The sequence below is a fragment of the Heterodontus francisci genome, chromosome 3, assembly GCF_036365525.1.
Source record: "Heterodontus francisci isolate sHetFra1 chromosome 3, sHetFra1.hap1, whole genome shotgun sequence".
NCBI lineage: Eukaryota > Metazoa > Chordata > Chondrichthyes > Heterodontiformes > Heterodontidae > Heterodontus > Heterodontus francisci.
Window position 1 is genome coordinate 80,391,753 of NC_090373.1, and position 19,176 is coordinate 80,410,928.

Consider the following 19,176-nt stretch of genomic DNA (forward strand, 5'->3'; position numbering starts at 1 on the left):
TTATGAAGGAAACCCATAAAGCAGTTTTATGATGCAAATGAGTATTATTCAATAGTTACACCTATTACAAAGGCATAATATAATTTAAAATAGAAAGTGCTGCTTACAATAGAAATTCATTACCTAGTCACAACAGAATAGGAGTAAATGCTGCAGAGCTCATGCAGGTTGCCCAGTGAGATAAATTTCTACGTCTTGTCATGAAGACCCCACCTACCAAAACGAGGCATATTAATTTCGTCATATCAATAATAATTTTAAACTGTTGCTGGACTGAAAAGATGACTTGTTTAAAGAAATCACAGCAGTGGCTGGAAACATTTGCATACTAAGAGACAGTCGTCTGGAGAGACAATAGAATTGCTCCCTGATCCAATTAGCCCAAAGGGATTTTGATCACCAGACACTAAATGTGGAACAACCAGCATTGCCCCCACAACTGAGAGTGTCTGCTAAGATGGAGAATCCACAAAAAACGCAGGAGCGTTGTTGAAAAAACCTAGTCACGTGACCAACCTGCAGGCCCAGAGTTTTTGAATTGTGTTCACAGACAGAGACTGCTTTGAAGACAAAAGAGAAGGAAGGTCTCTCTCCTGCCTGAATATCTCTCTCTCTCACAAATTTCCAAATCCACTGAAGCCACTTAAGCCTCAAAAGAGAAGACTCCTACATCGAAACAAGTTTGAAAGAGTGCACTGGACCCCAACGAAACGGCAAGATTTAACTGCAATCAAAGACTCTACATCAAACTCAAATGACAGTAAATGAACCCCAGCTATTGCTTCAAACATTTCCCCTTTATTCTAGCTCCTTTTCTGCCTCTATCTGCGTGTGTGTTTATTGCGTATACATGCTAGCGTGGTCGTGTCGTGTATTCGTAGTAGTTTTAACCGAAATGAAATTTTAAGGTTAATAAACTTACGCCTTTCTTGTTTAAATCTAAGAAAACCTGTCTGGTTGATTTCTTTGCCTTACAATTGGAGAGTAGTGAACAAGGATTCACTGAGGGGGAGCTAAAAACAGTGTTTTAAAAAATTAAACCTTGTTATGGTCAAACCAGGCAAAGGCTGAGAGGGAACCCCTAGACTCCTTTCTCACCTGGTCATAACAGTCTGCAAGGTATATGGCTTGCTTACAACCTTTTGTTTTCATTTGCACATGTTCAAAACGCATCTGCTAAGTGATATCACAACACCAGAATGACATCTCAATGTTGCCTGACGATGTGTTATACAGATCAATAACCAAATCTCCATCTATGTTTATATCACTACTAGGAAAGCAATACAAAACCATCATTGCAAAGATAAGTCTTCCATGGTGTTATCAAATTGAAGTGTAGGGTGACTCATTCCAACAAAAACTTAGGTGCTGAAATCAGTCTACACTAGTGTCGCAAAACAAGCTCTCTGAATTGGCAGCCAATTTTTCACTGCACCCAATCTACTTTCCACTGAAGTTCACAAAACAATAATTCAAACACTTCTTGGAATCTTGTTTCCTAGTCTCACTGCTGCTCTTACTAGATTTGAAATTAAATATCTTGGCAATTTTTTCCAAGTCAAAATAAAAGCTGGCACCATGTATAACAGGCTGCTAATTAACAATGTTTTACACTGCTGGCGTAGACCAACTTCACCCACTTAGACTCAATAACAGTACGAAATGAAGAACAGTACTTCATTAAAGATAGAAGCAAGATAAAACAAGTGACAATCTAAGTACTAATGATAGACAGTAGGAACTGACCAGCAGCAATAGTGGATGAAACTAAATTTTATAGGCATGATTGATGGCCTATGGCTGCTGTATGGTACCAAATGGTGAATAAGCTTTCCGGTCTCTGAAGAGACACTGAAGATTTTATTGGGGACATTTTCATTGACACTTCCATAACTGTGGAATTTTGCAAACAAGCGCAACCTGATGTCGAAATGTGGCTCGTATAAGCTGTTTTTCTCTAATCTGGGCCTGCCAAGGTTTTGTTGCCAGGCTCCAAAAGGTATAAATCAATGGGGGAAATTTTAACCTGACAGGTTAGGGTATCAATACATGTGGGAGGTTAAAACCTCAAAACACCAAAAATGCCAGTGTGCCAGGAAGCTAGCAGGAACCCACCGGCTTCCATATTTAATTGAAGTGCATTCATGAACACACAGGAAACTCCTTTGGGCCAGATGGATCTGCTATTAATATATTCTAAAATCCAATTTACTGCATTTTTAACTGTGGATTTTGGCTTTAACTGCTAGCGCGCGGGTTTCTCAAGATTCCTGGAACTCACAAGGGTAAACAAGGCGAGAGCACAGCGGCAATTGGCAGGGCTGAGAACTGAGAGTCTTTAAATACAGAGATATGACAACTACTTCTTTATTTTTTTCTGGTTTCTGGCAGATTCTGGTGCTTTTTTTTAAAAGCTGCGACCTCTACTCTAACCATCTGTCAGCTGTGAAACTGACAGCTGCAATTTTTTTAGGAAACTGACCAACCACTAAGCCGCTCGGCTGAGAGTTCCCGCTCGCTGCAACTGTCAGAGAAAGAGGGGGGGATAGAGAGAGAGGGGGAAAAGAGAGAGAGATAGAGGGGGCAAAGAGAGAGAGGGGCAGAGAGAGAGAGAGGGCGGGGGGAGAGGAGCAGCGAGAGGCAGAGAGAGGGGGCAGAGAGAGAGAGGGAAGAGAGGAGGCAAAGTGAGAGAGGGACAGTGAAAGAGAGGGGGATCAGAGAGAGAGAGGGGCAGAAAGAGGGGGGGCAGAGAGAGAGGGGACAAAGAGAGAGGGGACAGAGAAAGAGAGGGGGGCCGAGAGAGAGAGAAATGGGGGAACAACACAAAGAGGGGGAATAACACAGAGAGGGGGTAACACAGATAGGGAGGGAGGGAGACAGAGAGTGAGACAGAGAGAGAGAGAGAGAGAGACCGACACAGAGAGGTGGGAGACAGAGCAATCAAGATCATTCCTGACATATGGACATCTATTCGGAATACTCCGCATTGCTACAAGAAGTGTGCAGGCAAACATCGACTACTTGTGCAAGCAAAAAATGCCAGGTATCTCACTAAATCAGTGTCCAACATAGTGACCAGAAAGTAAGTCAATAATTTAATATTCTCATTTAAAACTTCTTCACATATATGCACATTTGTTGTTGTTTGATTAATAATAAGATAAATTTTTAATGCTTTCATCTGTCCGAAATTGTCTCACCGGCCCGCTATGTTAAGACAAAAATTGGAATGTGCCCCCCACCCCACTCCGAGGAAATGTTGGACACCCCTGCTTCAAGCCTTTAACCTCGTATTTTACAATAACCTAGCAGCTAGGTTATTTTAAAACACAAGTTTAAGTTATTTTAAAACATGATTTTAAAGGCTTGTGTTATTTAAACTCATTTTAAAATGACAAAAGTCACTTAGGGAATGTCTCGATTTCTATGCTGTGGTATGCATTACTTTCACCTGGGACACTAGTTCAGTGACACGTTGAAAGTTGTTGGACTTCTACTTCTTTATAAATGTCACAATTCCACTGCTATCCATTTGTAATCACATTGTTCCAGAACTTGTATTGAGAGGAAAACAGACAAGAAAATCTAAGGAATCGGCAGAAGTCAGCACTGTAATTTCCTCATGAATACACGAGTACGGTGTAATGGGCTGAGTGATATTGGCAAAAAGAGGATGCTGCTGACCCGTATACAGTAGTTAGTAAATACAATGTAATGGATAGCTTTAATAAACCTTAATCTATGATGAACTGTCTACGATTCCTTAACAAAATCCATGCTGCATTTGCAATTTTAAAAATTGTTGGGGAAGACATTGTAAAAATTTGTTATGTTTCATTGACCATGTATGAAATAGTCATTAACAGTTTATTTTCTGCTGCAAATTGGATTAAAGGACAAGTTTTGCAAGTATGCCAAAGATCAGTAACTGTAATGTGCATCATTTACTATCCAGTTTGAGGGCAGATAACCTGAATGGCCAATGTCATTTGAAAGTTGTCTGTATCATATTATGTTACGTTAAAAGTGCACATTTGCGAACAGGTAATAGATTTGGCTTGGATATAAATTGGTTAGTATGGACTACAATCTTACAGATAGTGACTAAACATTTTGTAACTGAATAATACATGCAGTAACAACCACTCAACAGTTTGCAGAAAAGCTTTTTGTTACTTATCTTGTTAGAGCCGAATAGGAATCAACAGTGATAGATTGAGATATAGACATGTGAATTTGAGAATAGCTTTTTTGGAGGAACTGAAGGGCGCTCTTTATTTAAGAGATTAGAGAGAGAGAGAGAGAGATACAGCACTGAAACAGGCCCTTCGGCCCACCGAGTCTGTGCTGAACATCAACCACCCATTTATACTAATCCCATATTCCTACCAAACATCTCCACCTGTCTCTATATTTCCCTACCACCTACCTATACTAGTGACAATTTATAATGGCCAATTTACCTATCAACCTGCAAGTCTTTTGGCTTGTGGGAGGAAACCGGAGCACCCGGAGAAAACCCACGCAGACACAGGGAGAACTTGAAATTGTGTTAATCTAATTTTGTCACTCGCTTTGGTGAGTAAATGACATTTTGTCCATGAGAGATGCTCAGGACCTAGTTTAACAGCCTGTCAAGATGAATAAACTAGTCTTGGCTACCTAGCGATAATCTCTCTGTCCCTTCCTGTCCCACTCTGCTTTTTTGTTTTACCTGACTTTTGTGAAGTACTATCTGCTTCATCGTATAAAATTCTCCTGATTTGGAGATCACTGCCTTTTTAGTTGGCTGCCCTGTTTTCAGACACATATTACAAGCAGGTGGAGAAGTTGCACAAACATTGACCATGGGTTAATTTGTTGTGACAACAGCAGTGTGAGAAATGGTCCATCTTCCTGTTGCTGATTTTTCTACTGCGTCACCTCAATAACCACAATAACAATCCTTTCCTTGAGTTTCATGGTTTATTGGATGAATTTGCACTCCTGACACAGTGTGAATCCACAGAGATCATCCGAAAAGTTCATCTGCCACCCTGTGACATGGTGTAGCTAGCTCTATTCTGTCAACAAAAGCTAGGTAGCGAATACAGTTGTGCTGCTCTCTATTGATGTTTGTATGCTTAGCTACTTTATTTATAGGGAGAAATGTGTTTTAAATTGGACTATGTTTTGATGGCATTAGATTGACTATATACTTTATATACCGATTAACTGCCCCCATGTCCGTGGCTGAGTCAATAATTTTGTCAAATGTCAATTGTGCAACATTTGGTGTTTGTCCCTATTTGTCCTACCTTGGAGTTTTTTAAATTTTCATCTGCACTTCCCAGCTGCCAACCTTCCGAGCAGCATGGGAGCTGTATATGCAGTGCTACCTTGGACTGCAAATGAGGCACAACACAAGCATCACCAGCAGGAGCATCAGCGGCTTTCTCCTCAGCCAGCAGCCGCCCCTTTGGACAGAGGGGGTGGACACAGAGCTCCAGCTTACAGGAGGTGATACCCCTAACACAGGGCTTACAGGCAGTGGATAAGCTTTCTGGACATGAAGGAATACCAGTGCTTCAGGAAGCTCCAACTTTTCCGTCGGGTCGTTGTTGACATTTACAGCCTCCAGGAAGACGTCCTTCTGCCAAGTAGGCATTGCCAGTGACGGTCAAGGCCACCACAGCCCTGAATTTCTTCAACTCCAACTCCTTCCAGGGATCTGCTGGTGACATCTGTAGAATCTAACCGTCTGCTGCACGAGTTCATTTCCAAGGTGACGGATGCCATGTTTGCCAGGTCTGCTTCCGGCCACTTTGCTTGATGATGCCAGTCAGAATGAGAGGGCCCTCAGATTTGCTGGTCTGGCTGCACTCCACAGGTTCAGAGAGTGATAGACTGCACATGTATGGGAATCAAGGCACCTTCAGATCAGCCAGCAGTGTTCATCAATCGAAAGGTATGCCACTCCATTATTGTTCAGCTGGTATATGAAGCACATGTGTGCAAGATTCCCAGGAAGCTGCCACAAAGCCTTCATTCTGTACCAGGCAAGTCTCCCACAGATTTAAATAGAGCCAGCGGATGTCTCCTTGGAGACAGGGGCTTCCGTCTACGGACGTCAATGATGACACCTGTGCAGAACAGCAGAGAGGACTGCAGCTCCAGAGGAGGAAGAAGTCAATGATTGCTCTGCATCTTTGGAGGAGGAGGAGGCTGTTTGGCCAGGGTACCTGTCGCTGCACACTTAGCTGCCAGGTATGCCTGAGACAGACTTATTCAAGCCACTTCAGCTATTCTGAGGCAATACAGCCATCTGGCACCAAAATTAAATCTGAAAGAACTGTGCCTGCCCCCAGCCCTCAGTCCCACAGTCAACAATCCATCCCTTTAATTGACACTGATTACTCATCTTCTCCTCTTGTCATTACAATTTTCCTCAAGGTTGATGGTCACTGGGCAGGTGACAAGCAACAATTGGGTTGACTGGATAATGGAACTTTGAAATAAAGTTTCTGGTGAATAAACATTGACTATAAAAGTGTCCATTTAACAAATACCCAAGTGATTTCCGATGTGAAACTACATTTTCCTATGATTCCTAAATAGTGCTGGAGGCAGGTTGCTCGTTCTCCTCTTCTCACTGCTGAAATGCTCATGGCTGATGTCCTCTGGCCAAAGACTGCCCCACCTGTACCAGCCATCAGGACAGGAGGCAGCATGTGGGGCTCTGACTGAGGGGAGGTGGGGGGAGGGGGCCAGGAGGAAGGAATTGGAGCACTTTGAGCACAGGCCACACTTCCATCTCCCCTTTTCCTATCTTCCGTCTGATGGTCAACCAGCATTTCCCTACTAGTCAAGAGCTAGAGAGCACTTTGAGATGCTGAACTGCCAAGGTAAAGTGTTCCTGCACCCTATTTATGCTGGCAGACTGAGTGTGCAGGCCATTGGTCTGAGCCAGCATGCACTCGGTTGACTGTTGGGTTTGTTGATACATGCAGGTGGCCACTCTTCCCATGGACGCAGGCATCAGTGCAATAGCTTGAGACATCATTGCAATCATGCTAGGGATGAACTCCTCCAGTCTCTCTCCAATGGTGCACAGTGCAGCTGGAAATGCTGACAGAACCTCACACATTTTGATCTGCTGCTCCAGAATTGTCCTCTTCATTGATGACCCCCAAGGCTTAGCATCTACGTCCAGCTGAGCAGAGTTTGGAGGGACCTGGGGCCTCCGATTGAGACACTCCATTGCTGGCCCTGTCTGCAAAGCCTGCTCTTGCTCACTTGTGATGTGGGCCTTACCATGTGGCAACCCAACTACATATCTTAGAGGCCCCACTGAGGCGTATGTATCTGAGGAAGTGGAAGGTATGCATGAGTCATGTGATGGTGCTTCCTCAAAGTGTGCAACCTCCTCTGAGGAGACTTCATCCTCATAAAGCACTAGCTCCTAAGTGATGCTTGCAGGACCTGTGGGAGATGAAAGACGTGAATTGGTACTCACAAGGCCTAATTGTGCAGATCATCACTTCTCATTGCCTGGTGACATCAAGTCAACATGAGTCAGTGTTGTATGCCATGTAGCTTTGTGATATCTAATTGTGCCACCAGATAGCTGAGAAACCCCCACCTCTCAATTTCCAATGGCTATGCATGCCAAAACTCTGCTTATCTCCAGTGCGTCATTCTCCACAGGTTTAGGGTGGTTATGAGTGTGAAAAATGGAATATGTTGAGACAATAAAAGGACACAGTTATAGAGGGTCACTGTGAGGGATGGGTGTGGCATGGTAATAAGATGAAGGTGAGCTGCTGAGATGGGGATGTGAGAAGGTGCCTCAAGAGAAAGCAATGGTACCCTTGCCAGTTGTGCTGGGCTGAGGAGTGATGTGCAGGAGAATGCTGGGAAAGGCAAATTGAGGGGTTGGCACTTGAATGTGGCATATCACTTACCCTTCCTGCCCTGATGAAGTAATTGAACCTCTTGCGTCCCTGTATACATGAGTGAGGGGCCACACTCCTGCTGTGCGCCTCCTCAGCCACTTCCAACTGAGGCAGGTTTCTTCCACCCATGCACTGGAAACAAAATGTCTCTCCGGGCCCTTACAGCCTGTAGCACAATCTCCAGCGATGCCTCAGAGAATCATGAGGCAGCCTTCCCTCGGTTATACTACATTACTTGAGTTGCTGTCTCTCACTTGCCAGTTGTAGAATGTTTCTGTTCTGTTCCTAGCTGGGGTCCCTTTAAATACAGAAGCTTCAACAATCAGGTGTGGGCTGTGATCACGCCCGTGTACCCTAATTGGTCAGGAAAGCCGGAAGCGGGATGTTAAAGAGCCACTAAAAATATCCGCTCTTCGACCTTGTGGGTTCCTGACCTGCTGCTGGCCTTCCCCACTTTGGGCAAGTTCAAACTTTTAAATTCACCTCAATGTATCTCACCTGGCAATGTTTTCATACTTGGGAGTGCACCAGTTGACTTTTGACAAGTGTGCCCATATAGATTTTATGATAGAACCAAGTATTCAAACCTGCCAGGCCATATATATTTTTAATCAGCCGTGACATGGTGTCCACACCTGAAACATTAGCTTGTTCTGTTCTCTCTACAGATGCTGACTGACCTGCTGAGTATTTCTGGCATTTGCTGTTTTTGCTTCAGATTTCCAGCATCAGCATTATTTGCCCATTGTTTGTATTTATAATCAGCATTAACATTACTTATATATTTTACAACATAAGATACTACAATATGGCTTTTGTCCTGAAAATCCTGAGTTCCATCTCATCAAGTAAATAAAAAATCTCAAAAGATTCCATTTCAATAAACCTGTAATCAAGATATTCTTTATGAACAATCCTCAATGGACTTGGTTCATTGGAAATCAAGTCATTCTGCACTGCAGTAAGTGGGTTTGATCCCAAGATTCTCTAGTTCTCAGTCGAATCAGATTGGGAAACGATTGGAGAGTCCAGTCACTTACTCGGATGAAACATTGGAGAGAAGGTCAAACTGGGGATAGAGTGCTGCAGTACATTAAAAGTCTAGGGATGATTTTCATCTTACTACCACCATGGTTATGGATGGCAACGAGATAATAAAGGCACAAAAATCAGTTTTGCCAAGTTCGGGCTTGCTTAAGGCCTTGCTCAGTCTTCAGATCAGGCTTGGTGCAGGCAGCTGATACTTCTGCCCAAAGTGTGCAAGTATCTTAAGAACATATGCAGAACAGGGCATCGAAGGATTCCATGCCATTTTCGACCCCAGGTGTGTGCTGGGCATTGTGATTCCAACATGTCAGTGAAACCAGTTCCACCAGTGAGGCCCACACCATCCATGTGATGTAGCAACCGCCACAGCTACTCCTGGTTTCACATGAGCCACTGCAACAGTGGGATGATTTGCCTTATATGAGGTGGATGGAGATTCTGCCCTTTACAAAGCAAACCATAACCTCCCAGAAACAGTGAAAACCCAGCACCTCTGGGTCTCTGCCATTTCCCTGTTGTGTATTGTTATAGCATAGATTGAGTGTTGTCTAAAGAAGTCTTGGGTACTTTGTCGGGCTAAAGAATAAGTATTTTATTATACACAAATGTAACTATTTACCCTCTCCACAAATCTGTCTAGCCAGCACACCTCGTGCTGCATTCAGCTTCTTCTCAGCCTGATACTCATGTGGCTATTACATCATCACCACAACAGTGGGAGGGGTTTACTCTCACTGTCTCAAATATTAACCCTTTCAGGCCCTTATACTAAAGTCCCATTTGGTCTCCTCCCCAAGTTATAGCAGGTGACTGGCAGAGCACCTGTGGAATTTGAGCCCTAGTATGTTCAGTGGTAACAGTAATAAAGACCTGTCTACTCTCCTGTGTAGAGGATGTTTCATAGTGCAGGATGCATGTAATAGAATATAGATAAATATTTTACACGTTGGAAATAAAATAGAAAATAATATAATCTGACAACTTTACAAGATCATTTTGATGTCATTTTAGACAATTATGTTTTCAACAATTTGCAGTGGTAGTTAGTCCTGTGTATCTACAGCAGTTTGCCTAATGCTTGCATGAAATAACAACAGATGCTTTGAGCTGATTTTGTTTCCTCATATCTTTCTTCTTAAGGTGAGTATCACAATTATTGAAGCAAGACAGCTAGTGGGATTGAACATGGATCCAGTTGTTTGTGTTGAAATTGGAGATGACAAGAAATATACAAGTATGAAGGAATCAACAAACTGCCCCTACTACAACGAGGTGAAGTATTTATGCACTTGGCATCCTCTTCCTCAGTCACTTGTGCCCATGTAAATCATTCTGTTCAAGTTAACCATGAACTATTGGCTCTTCCAGGAACTTGATTCCAATTCAATCTTCCTATTTAAGAAATAAATCTCTTTTAAGTATTTGGTAGAGCTTTTTAATTTGTTTCCAAAGGCATGATATTATATGAATGATAGATAATGATTCTTTTGGTTTGTCATTCCTTCCTAAAGAAAAAGAGATTTGAAGTACAATTTCAGGGGAACAATGGGCTGAATTTTCCCAGTCCTTTGGTGACTGGCTAGGAGGTGAAAGGGCTGGCAATATGGCGGGGGAAGGCTTCGGAAGGGGAACAGCCAATCAAGCTACTTAAAGGTCCAATTATGGGCCACTTCCCGCCCCCGCGAGCATTTTGCTCGTGTCGGGAAGACCTACCACCACGTGGGAAGACCATCAGGTAAACCCTAGCCTCCCAGCAGGTTCATGGCGGGGCTCTTCCTTCATTTACTGCTCCATAGCCCATGGAGGCGCCCTCATCATCGAGCTGCAGCCTCAACAGTGGCCACCACTCGTGGTGGTGTTGGCGAGGCTGCTGAGCTGCTGGTGCTGGGTCGGCAGCTCTGGTGGCAGTTGCCTGTTAATTGGCCGCAACGGCAAAATGCAGCCTCAGGGCCCCGCCGCCCGTCGGCGTGGGATCAGCTCCCACTTTCAGCCCCGACCTCAGGACTTGACCCCCAATGGCAAAATTCATCCCAGTCTCCCTTTAAAAGTATCACTTTATATGTTAACATTTTATTTGGTATAGCTTCACAGTCTAACAAAATTTAAACTGAAACAATCCTATCTGACAAATAAAACCAATGTCAGCTGCTTCTATTACTGGGATATAATGAAGATCATCAGTATATTCAACTGTTAAAAATCACAACTGCCAAATAAAAAAATTAAAGGCTTTGGTATTTACAATATTCCTGCTCTTATTGTATCCTTTCATTGGTCTATCTTGAAATTTAAAAAATGGTTCCCAGACCAGGATCTTCTGATCACTGTTATTAGAATGTTAATTATTACCTATTAACATTAAATGTGAAAAATTGTCATTAAAATACTGCTCATTGGAAAATCAGGGCTGTTTCTGAGCTAATTGATTTTGTTTCAGAGGTAATTCAAATTTTATTGCAAAAATACACTTGTTTCGATGATGTTAATCTGGAATAGACTTTTAAGGGGTGTAGACTCTATAACATATTGTAGTTTAACCATTTTTACTAATTTGTAATAATTCAGGTTCTTTCACCGAATCTAAATATGTGGCATTGACATGATTAGTGTCTAATGTCCCTTGATGCAGATAATGCATAATTCATAATATCATCTGAATGTTCAGTGAATGCTACTTGGATAGTGATTAAAGTCTGTTTTCCATTTCTCATCTCCAGTACTTCGTCTTTGACTTTCATGTATCTCCGGATGTCATGTTTGATAAAATAGTCAAGCTCTCGGTGAGAACATTTCTATATTCTTATGTTACACTGTTGCTTGTTTCAAAAAGAATTGATAAAAATTTCAAAAATCCACTGATAAAACATTCCACAATGAGCTGAACTTCCCCAGGACTCTTCCCGCTCCTCAAATGTAATTTCAGCAGAGGCTTGGTGGGGTAAATGGAGTTTCCGCTGAATTTACAGCAGTGAAGTGGGAGAAACCCCCTGAAATTCACCCCCAATATGCCACAGAAAGATTGAGCTGGATTTTGTGTAGGAGACGGGGCTTCTGATGCCAGGCTGAAAAGGCGGGGGGAACCCTACCTCTGCATTTTCGCTGCCCTCCCCGGAGCGGTCCTCTGGTGTTTTTAAATTTAAGTTTCAGGAGGTGGGATCCCCGTCACTTTAGAGATGGGAATCCCACCTCCATGAGCTGCCAGCCAATCAGAGGGCTGGTATCAGCAATGCCACTGGGAGCGGTGGCCACTGCCAATGCGGCAGAGGCCTCAGAACCAGGTTCAGCAGTGAAACCCTGAACTAGACGTAGGTGAGGCAGAATGCCGTGGCCAGTCCGGAAGGCCCTAGAGAGGGGGGGGGGGGTGGCTGGAGGGTGGTCTTGTGGTCCTGGGGGAGACGTTCCAGGGGGGTGAATTGGTTCCAGGTGAGGGTCCTCTGATCCACAAATTGCCCACGGAGGAGGGAACCCCCCCCCCCCCATCCCCACAAAGCCAACAAGGAGGGTGCCTCATTTTACAAAGCATCCTCCCCATGTGGAGGAGCCCCTTCCCCCGCCACCAGTAATATCCGAGTGACGGAGGAAAGAGGCCCCTAATTGGCCATTAATAGGCCACTTAAGGGCCTCAATTGGCATCTTGACAGGAAGGCCGTCATCGACCTATCTTGCCCCCAGGAAGATCGCTGGGTGACAGGGAGGCAACGGGCCCTCCACCCTGCCTCCCCATCCCCCCACCCCCCCCTACCACCCGTTGCAGTATTCAGTGCCCTCCTGCCTCTGATCCCGCCTTGTGAGGGGGCGGTGGGGGTGAGGTGGAAGCCCTAAAATCCAGCCCATTGTTTGTGTTACTTTCAAAGATTCTTCCCAAATTTACTAACAGTAGACATCAAATTGTGGTCTGGAATGAGCCATTAAATTTTCCCACAACTGACTATAAACTAGAAGGGGAAAGGCAATTCCAACTGGGGTTCAAAACCTGTTATTGTTCAATTGAGAACCTTGGAGAGTATGTCCTTGACTGTTTGGTCAAAGACTTGCATCTCAGATATAAACATTAGTAATGGGTTTTCAGTCTGACTTTGAGAGGCTCCAATGATATGATTGTGTTCACTGAGTATAGATTGCTAAGGGGTGATATAATTGAGGTATTTATAGAATCATAGAAAGTTTAAGGCACAGAAAGAGGCCACTTGGCCCATCATGTCTGTGCTGGCTGAAAAATGATCCACCTATTCTAATCCCACCTTCCAGGATTTGGTCTGTAGCCCTGCAGATAACGGCACTTGAGGTGCATATCCAGACTCCTTTTGAATGAGTTGAGGATCTCTGCTTCAACTACACTTTCAGGCAGTGAGTTCCAAACCCCCACCACCCTCTGGGTGAAAAAGTTTTTCCTCACCTCCCCTCTAATTTTTCTACCAATCACTTTAAATTTATGCCCCCTCGTCACTGTCCCTCTGCTAAGGTGAATAAACCCTTCACCTCCACTCTATCCAGGCCCCTCACAATTTTGTACATTTCAATCAGATCTCCCCTCAGCCTTCTCTGTTCCAGGGAGAACAACCCCAGCCTATCCAGTCTTTCCTCATAGCAGCATTTTTCCAGTCCTGGCAACATCCTCGTAAATCTTCTCTGTACCCTCTCTAGTGCAATTGCATCCTTTCTGTATGAGGTGACCAGAACTGCATACAGTACTCAAGTTGTGGCCTAACCAATGAGTTATACAGTTCCAGCATAACCTCCCTGCTCTTGTATTCTATACCTCAGTTAATAAAGGAAAGGATTCCATATGCCTTCTTAACCACCTTATCGACCTGTCCTGCTACCTTCAGGGATCTGTGGACATTGACTCCAAGGTCCCTCACTTCCTCTACACTTCTCAGTATTTTCCCATTAATCATGCATTCCTTTGCCTTGTTTGACCTCCCCAAATGCATCACCTCACACTTCTCCAAGTTGAATTCCGTTTGCCACTTTTCTGCCCATCTGACCAGACCATCAATATCTTCCTGCAGTCTACAGCTATCCTTCTCGCTATCTACCACATGGACAATCCTTGTGTCATCTACAAACTTCTTGATCACGCCCCCTACATTTACATCCAAATCGTTAATATATACCACAAAAAGCAGGGGACCCACTACTGAGCCCTGCAGAATGCCACTGGAAACAGCCCTCCAATCGCTAAAACACCTGTCAACAATTACCCTTTGTTTCCTGGCACTGAGCCAATTTTGTATCCACCTTGCTGCATTTCCCTGGATCCCATGGGATTTAATTTTTTTTAACCAGTCTGCCATGTGGGACCTTGTCAAAAGCCTTGCTAAAATCCATGTAGACCAAATCAACTGCACTGCCCTCATCTATCTTCCTTGTTACTTCTTCAAGAATTCGATCAAGTTGGTCAAACACCATCGTCCCTTAACAAATCCATGCTGACTATCCTTGATTAACCGGTGACAGTTTATCCGGTCTCTCAGAATTGATTCCAATAATTTGCCCGCTAATGAGGTTAGATGAGATTTGAGATGACTTATTGGGAGAGATTGGGGGAAACTATTTCCTCTGGTGAGGGAGTTCAGAGCAAAGGGGCATAGCCTCAAGGTTGGAGGTTTTTCACATGAAGAGTAATGGAAATCTGGAACTCTGTCCCCAAAAAATCTATTGAGACTACGTCAATTGAACATTTCAATTCTGATGGATTTTGTTAAGTCAGGATATTAAGGGTTATGGAACAAAAGCAGGTAAAGGTAGAGATCCGCCATGATCTAATTGAGTGGGTTCATCCCAAGACAAAGTAAAGCCTCTCCTCTGGAAAGTCTCAGAGCAGCATTCACAAAAGACTATCTTCTTCTCAATTATGGATGATACATCTAGCAGGGAAGAATGGAAAGAAAATAATTTTTAAAAATTAATTCTTAAAAAAGATAGTACAGCAATAAATACCTCAATGTAATGCAAGTATAGAGACATTTATAAATAAAATATAAAATAAAATAAATTAAAAATGCTCTTCGATGATTCTTGGCTACAGATTTACTCTGCATTGTTCCACGACAGATTTTAATTAGTTTTGTACTATGAAGAGAGGGCTAGTTTGCAGGTACAATACAATGGCTTCCTATGCTGTTAATAATCCCAGCTGTGTTTCCTTGAGAGGAGGTGGCAGATGTAAGCCAATCACTTCACTACAGAGAGGAGGGAATAAGTTGCAACCTCTTAGAGGGAATGGGAAAAGGTCAAGGATTGTGGTGGCAACCACAAGTGAGGAGAAAATGATAGAGAAAATCAAAGATAGAGAAGAGACAGGGAGAGTGAAAAGCAGATGAGCAAAATTCAATGTAAGCTATAGATGTTGTAAAACGTTTGGAACATTTTCTTTCATGCGTTCTTTCATGCACATAGACAGGAATCAAACAGGGGAATAAAGAGAAAATACAGGGAACCATGCCGTCTATGCAATAAAAATATAACTATATTCTAGAAGCTCTGAAGCAAAAATTGAGATTATTAAAATTAATTGATTTCCCTTTTCACTGTCTTTGGAAAAAATGTTGACCTTGCCCCTTGCTCTTTTCATTCATATTTTTAGGGAGGTTTTATTCAGCCATCAAAATGATCTACCTTTATTCTATTGCAGGTGATCCATTCCAAAAACCTCCTGCGCAGTGGGACATTGGTGGGCATGTTCAAGCTTGATATAGGAACTATCTATTCACAGCCAGGTAAACACTAAGAATTACATGAAATCTGCAGCACAGAAACAAGCCAATGGCCCAACTGATCTGCATCAGTATTTATACACTATCCAAGCATCCACCCACCCTGCCCCCATATTCCTCTATTCTCTTTTCCCTCATGTATGCCTACTTCTTGTTTCATTTTTAAATCCCATCCCACACTATCAGTGAATGATTCTGCCAATCAAAGCAAGGTGAGGAAATGATTGTATCATGGCCATTTACAGAATTTACAACTACTTACAGAACATTAAAATGAAAATATCATTCATAAGATGTTCTACTCAGTAGTTTATCAGAGAACTGATGACAATTGGACCAATTTGTGCAAGGCAACCTGTTTGCCTGACAAATTTATGAGACTACTTTTAGGTGTCTTAACATTTATTTCATTTAAATATTTGAAAAATAAATAGTTCATTGCATTTTTTAAGTGATGCTAACCAGCATTTATCCTTTAAGATGTTCACAATTTGAATCTCTAATTTTGTAACTTTCCTATGCTTTTTTCATTGTTTTAACAGAACATCAATTCTATCACAAATGGGCAATAATCTGCGACCCTGGTGACATCACTGCTGGGGTGAAAGGTTATATAAAGTGTGACATAGCTGTCGTTGGGAAGGGTGATAACATCAAGACACCACACAAGTCTAATGAGACCGATGAGGATGACATTGAAGGGTGAGGAATTGTATTTTTACTGAAGGATCTCAAAGATTTTCAGTACTTCGGTACCTAAAATAGAAAGTCTTTTTTGATGTACAGTATCAACCCACTATAATGCTGTCTGATATACCATGATTCATGCACACACACCAACATGATTTCCTCCCTAACACTTATCTTGATTGTGGAAACATGGAATTCTGCTCTGACCATATAATTTTTGTTTTGCTCATGAAAAAGAATTTATGCACCATAATACTAAATGGAAGATTTATATTTAGAAAGATGACCAAAAATGTAATTATGGGGTAAGGTGGCAGAAAGCTTTCTGTGACATTGATTGCTTTGGTATAAGGCAAAGCAGAATATGAAAAAATTGTTGGCATTCTTGTTTTAATGCCATTTAGTAAATGTCATGTCGTACACCAATTTTTTGAACAAATTTGCATATATTATTTGTTTACAAATGCATAAATAAACTTTAACATGATAACTTCTTCATGAAAAAAGTGTTTGGTATGCCCATTTTTAATTTGTTTTCAAATTAATGGTGCAGGAGTGAAATTGTACTAATGCGCATCTTTGCACTATTCGTAGGTGATCTTACTGTCATGAAATGACACATGGCTCTTCTGTCTTCACAAATATTATTTTTGTGAATATAGTTCTCTCAACAATCCTCATAATACTACAATTTGATTCTGGTTCTGAATTTCCACAGGGAATTTCCTAATCTCTCACTGTATCTTTGGAGGGAGATCAGTGGAAACTCCAGAGCTTTCATACTTTCTCCAGGGTTTCCACTGATTTGCTGATGAAGTTATAGCAGAAAATCAGGAGATGCTTTATGGAAACTACTGGCAAAGGTGTTCTTCATTTGGAATTTGAATGTCAATTTGGAACCTACGACTTGGAAGTGAAATATTGTATAAAAATGTTGGGCTGAATTTTACCCGCCCCTCGACGCTGTGGATCGCGGCGCGGGGGCTGGTAAAATTCTGTGGGGAGAGGCCCACCTTGACCCGCGTCGTCGAGAAGGGCCCACCGCAAATTACCGGCAGTGGGGGAACCTTACTTCTGCAGATTATGCAGCCCGCCGCCTCTCCATGGACACCTCTGGATTTTTTGCTGAACGGGCGGCCGTCACGTGTCGTCCCGTTCATGATTAGACAAGCCGGCGGGTCCTCAGAGGCAGAAGGTTTCACGGCAGAAGGTAAATTCCTTTTCAGGGGTCTCACTCTGCATTCTTAAAGGGAGGAGGGAGGGGGGATTACCGGGGTCCCACTCTGCATTGTAGAAGGGAGGAGGGAGGGGGGATATTCAGGGGTCTCATGCTGCATGCTGGAAGAAAGGAGGGAGGGGGTCTGGGATTACTAGAGGGAAAGCTCTGCAGGCACGAAGGGAGGTACTGTGTTCTCTCTCTCCATAAACAGTGTATGCTCTGCATTTATTCATGTTTGTGAAGGAGCAATATCACTCTAGTCACCCTGTGTGTGGGGAGGGTGCCAGAACAGGCAGGAGCATTACGGCTACATGGATGGTGGGGGCAATCAATTCAGCTGGTAGTATCTTGATATGGTCATGCTGTGCCATGCTGAGTGTTGGCCAAGATGGGCAATGCCATGGCATGCCACATAGTTGATCCATGAAAGCAGCTGAGGTACCCGTCAACACCAATCCCTGCCCTGTTAGGAACCTTTGAATACATGAAGAGTTCAACATTATTTATCACATGGAAATAGGTATGACTCATCCTATATTGCATGATCCTCTGCTCCTGAGGATCCGTATGTGCCAGAGGCAAAATCAACAGGCAGGTGCGATCCACGTAGAGGCACCCAGTCATGAGCAACGGCCCCCAAGGGGGGCTCACCATTACGATTGCCGTGCATCTACAGGCCCCACATGATATGCCATCAGATGTCAGAGCACGAGTGCCAGAGGAGATTGCGCATATAGAGAGGGTGATGACACGTCTCTGTGTCCTGCACAAGAATGACCTGCAGCCCATGGCCTTCAGTGGACATCCTCATAGTGGCAGTGGTTCTCAAGCTTGATGCCTATGCAACTTTTCAGGGGCTCATCAGAGACCTTTGTGGGGTCACATAGTCAACAGTGCACCGCTGCATCAGGGAGGTCACCAATGCCCTGCACCGGAGGGCCAGTGCGTATGTCCGCTTCAGGACGGACTCTCACAGCCAGGCCCAGAGGGCCATCAGTTTTGGCACCATTGCCGGAGAACCATAGGTTGTAATGTTCATAGACTGCACTCATGTGGCCATCAGGCCTACTGACAGGCTACCACCTGCAGATGTCACCATTAAAGGAATCCTCTCAATCTAGGTGAAGCTGGTATGTGATCACTACAGATGCTTCATGCAAATCTGTGACCGCTTCTCAGGCAGCTGTCATGATACTTGGGTCCTGCGCCAGTCCCAGCTGCCATTGCTGTTCACTGAACTGGCTCCGATGGAGGGGTGGCTTCTTGGAGATAAGGGCTATCCCTTGCAGACATGGCTCCCAACACCAGAGAGAGACTCCACCACTGCTGAAGAGGAGAGATACAACGCCAGCCACTGAGCTGCAAGAGCCACCATTGAGCAGGAGATCGGCATGCTGAAAGAGCACCTTCAGTGCCTGGGTAGATAGGGTGATGTCCTGTACTATGGGCCGAGAAGGCCAGCTGCTTTATTCTCCATGAGCACGGGATGTATGGCAGTGGCTTATCAGACAAAGACTGTCTGCTCCATAGGAACCGACATGAGCTCTGCAAGCCACAAATCACC

The 19,176-nt window shown here is 43.5% G+C and overlaps 1 protein-coding gene across 2 annotated transcripts in view; it reads left to right on the forward strand.

Moving 5' to 3' along the window:
• The window catches only part of otofa (otoferlin a), a 479,852-nt gene that overhangs the window by 337,325 nt on the left and 123,351 nt on the right, over positions 1-19,176 (forward strand). For both annotated transcript variants that reach the window (XM_068017769.1, XM_068017778.1), the window contains 4 exons: positions 10,125-10,256; positions 11,702-11,764; positions 15,622-15,706; positions 16,246-16,405. In XM_068017769.1, coding sequence (XP_067873870.1) covers positions 10,125-10,256; positions 11,702-11,764; positions 15,622-15,706; positions 16,246-16,405 — 440 coding nt within the window. The remainder of the gene's footprint in view (positions 1-10,124; positions 10,257-11,701; positions 11,765-15,621; positions 15,707-16,245; positions 16,406-19,176) is intronic.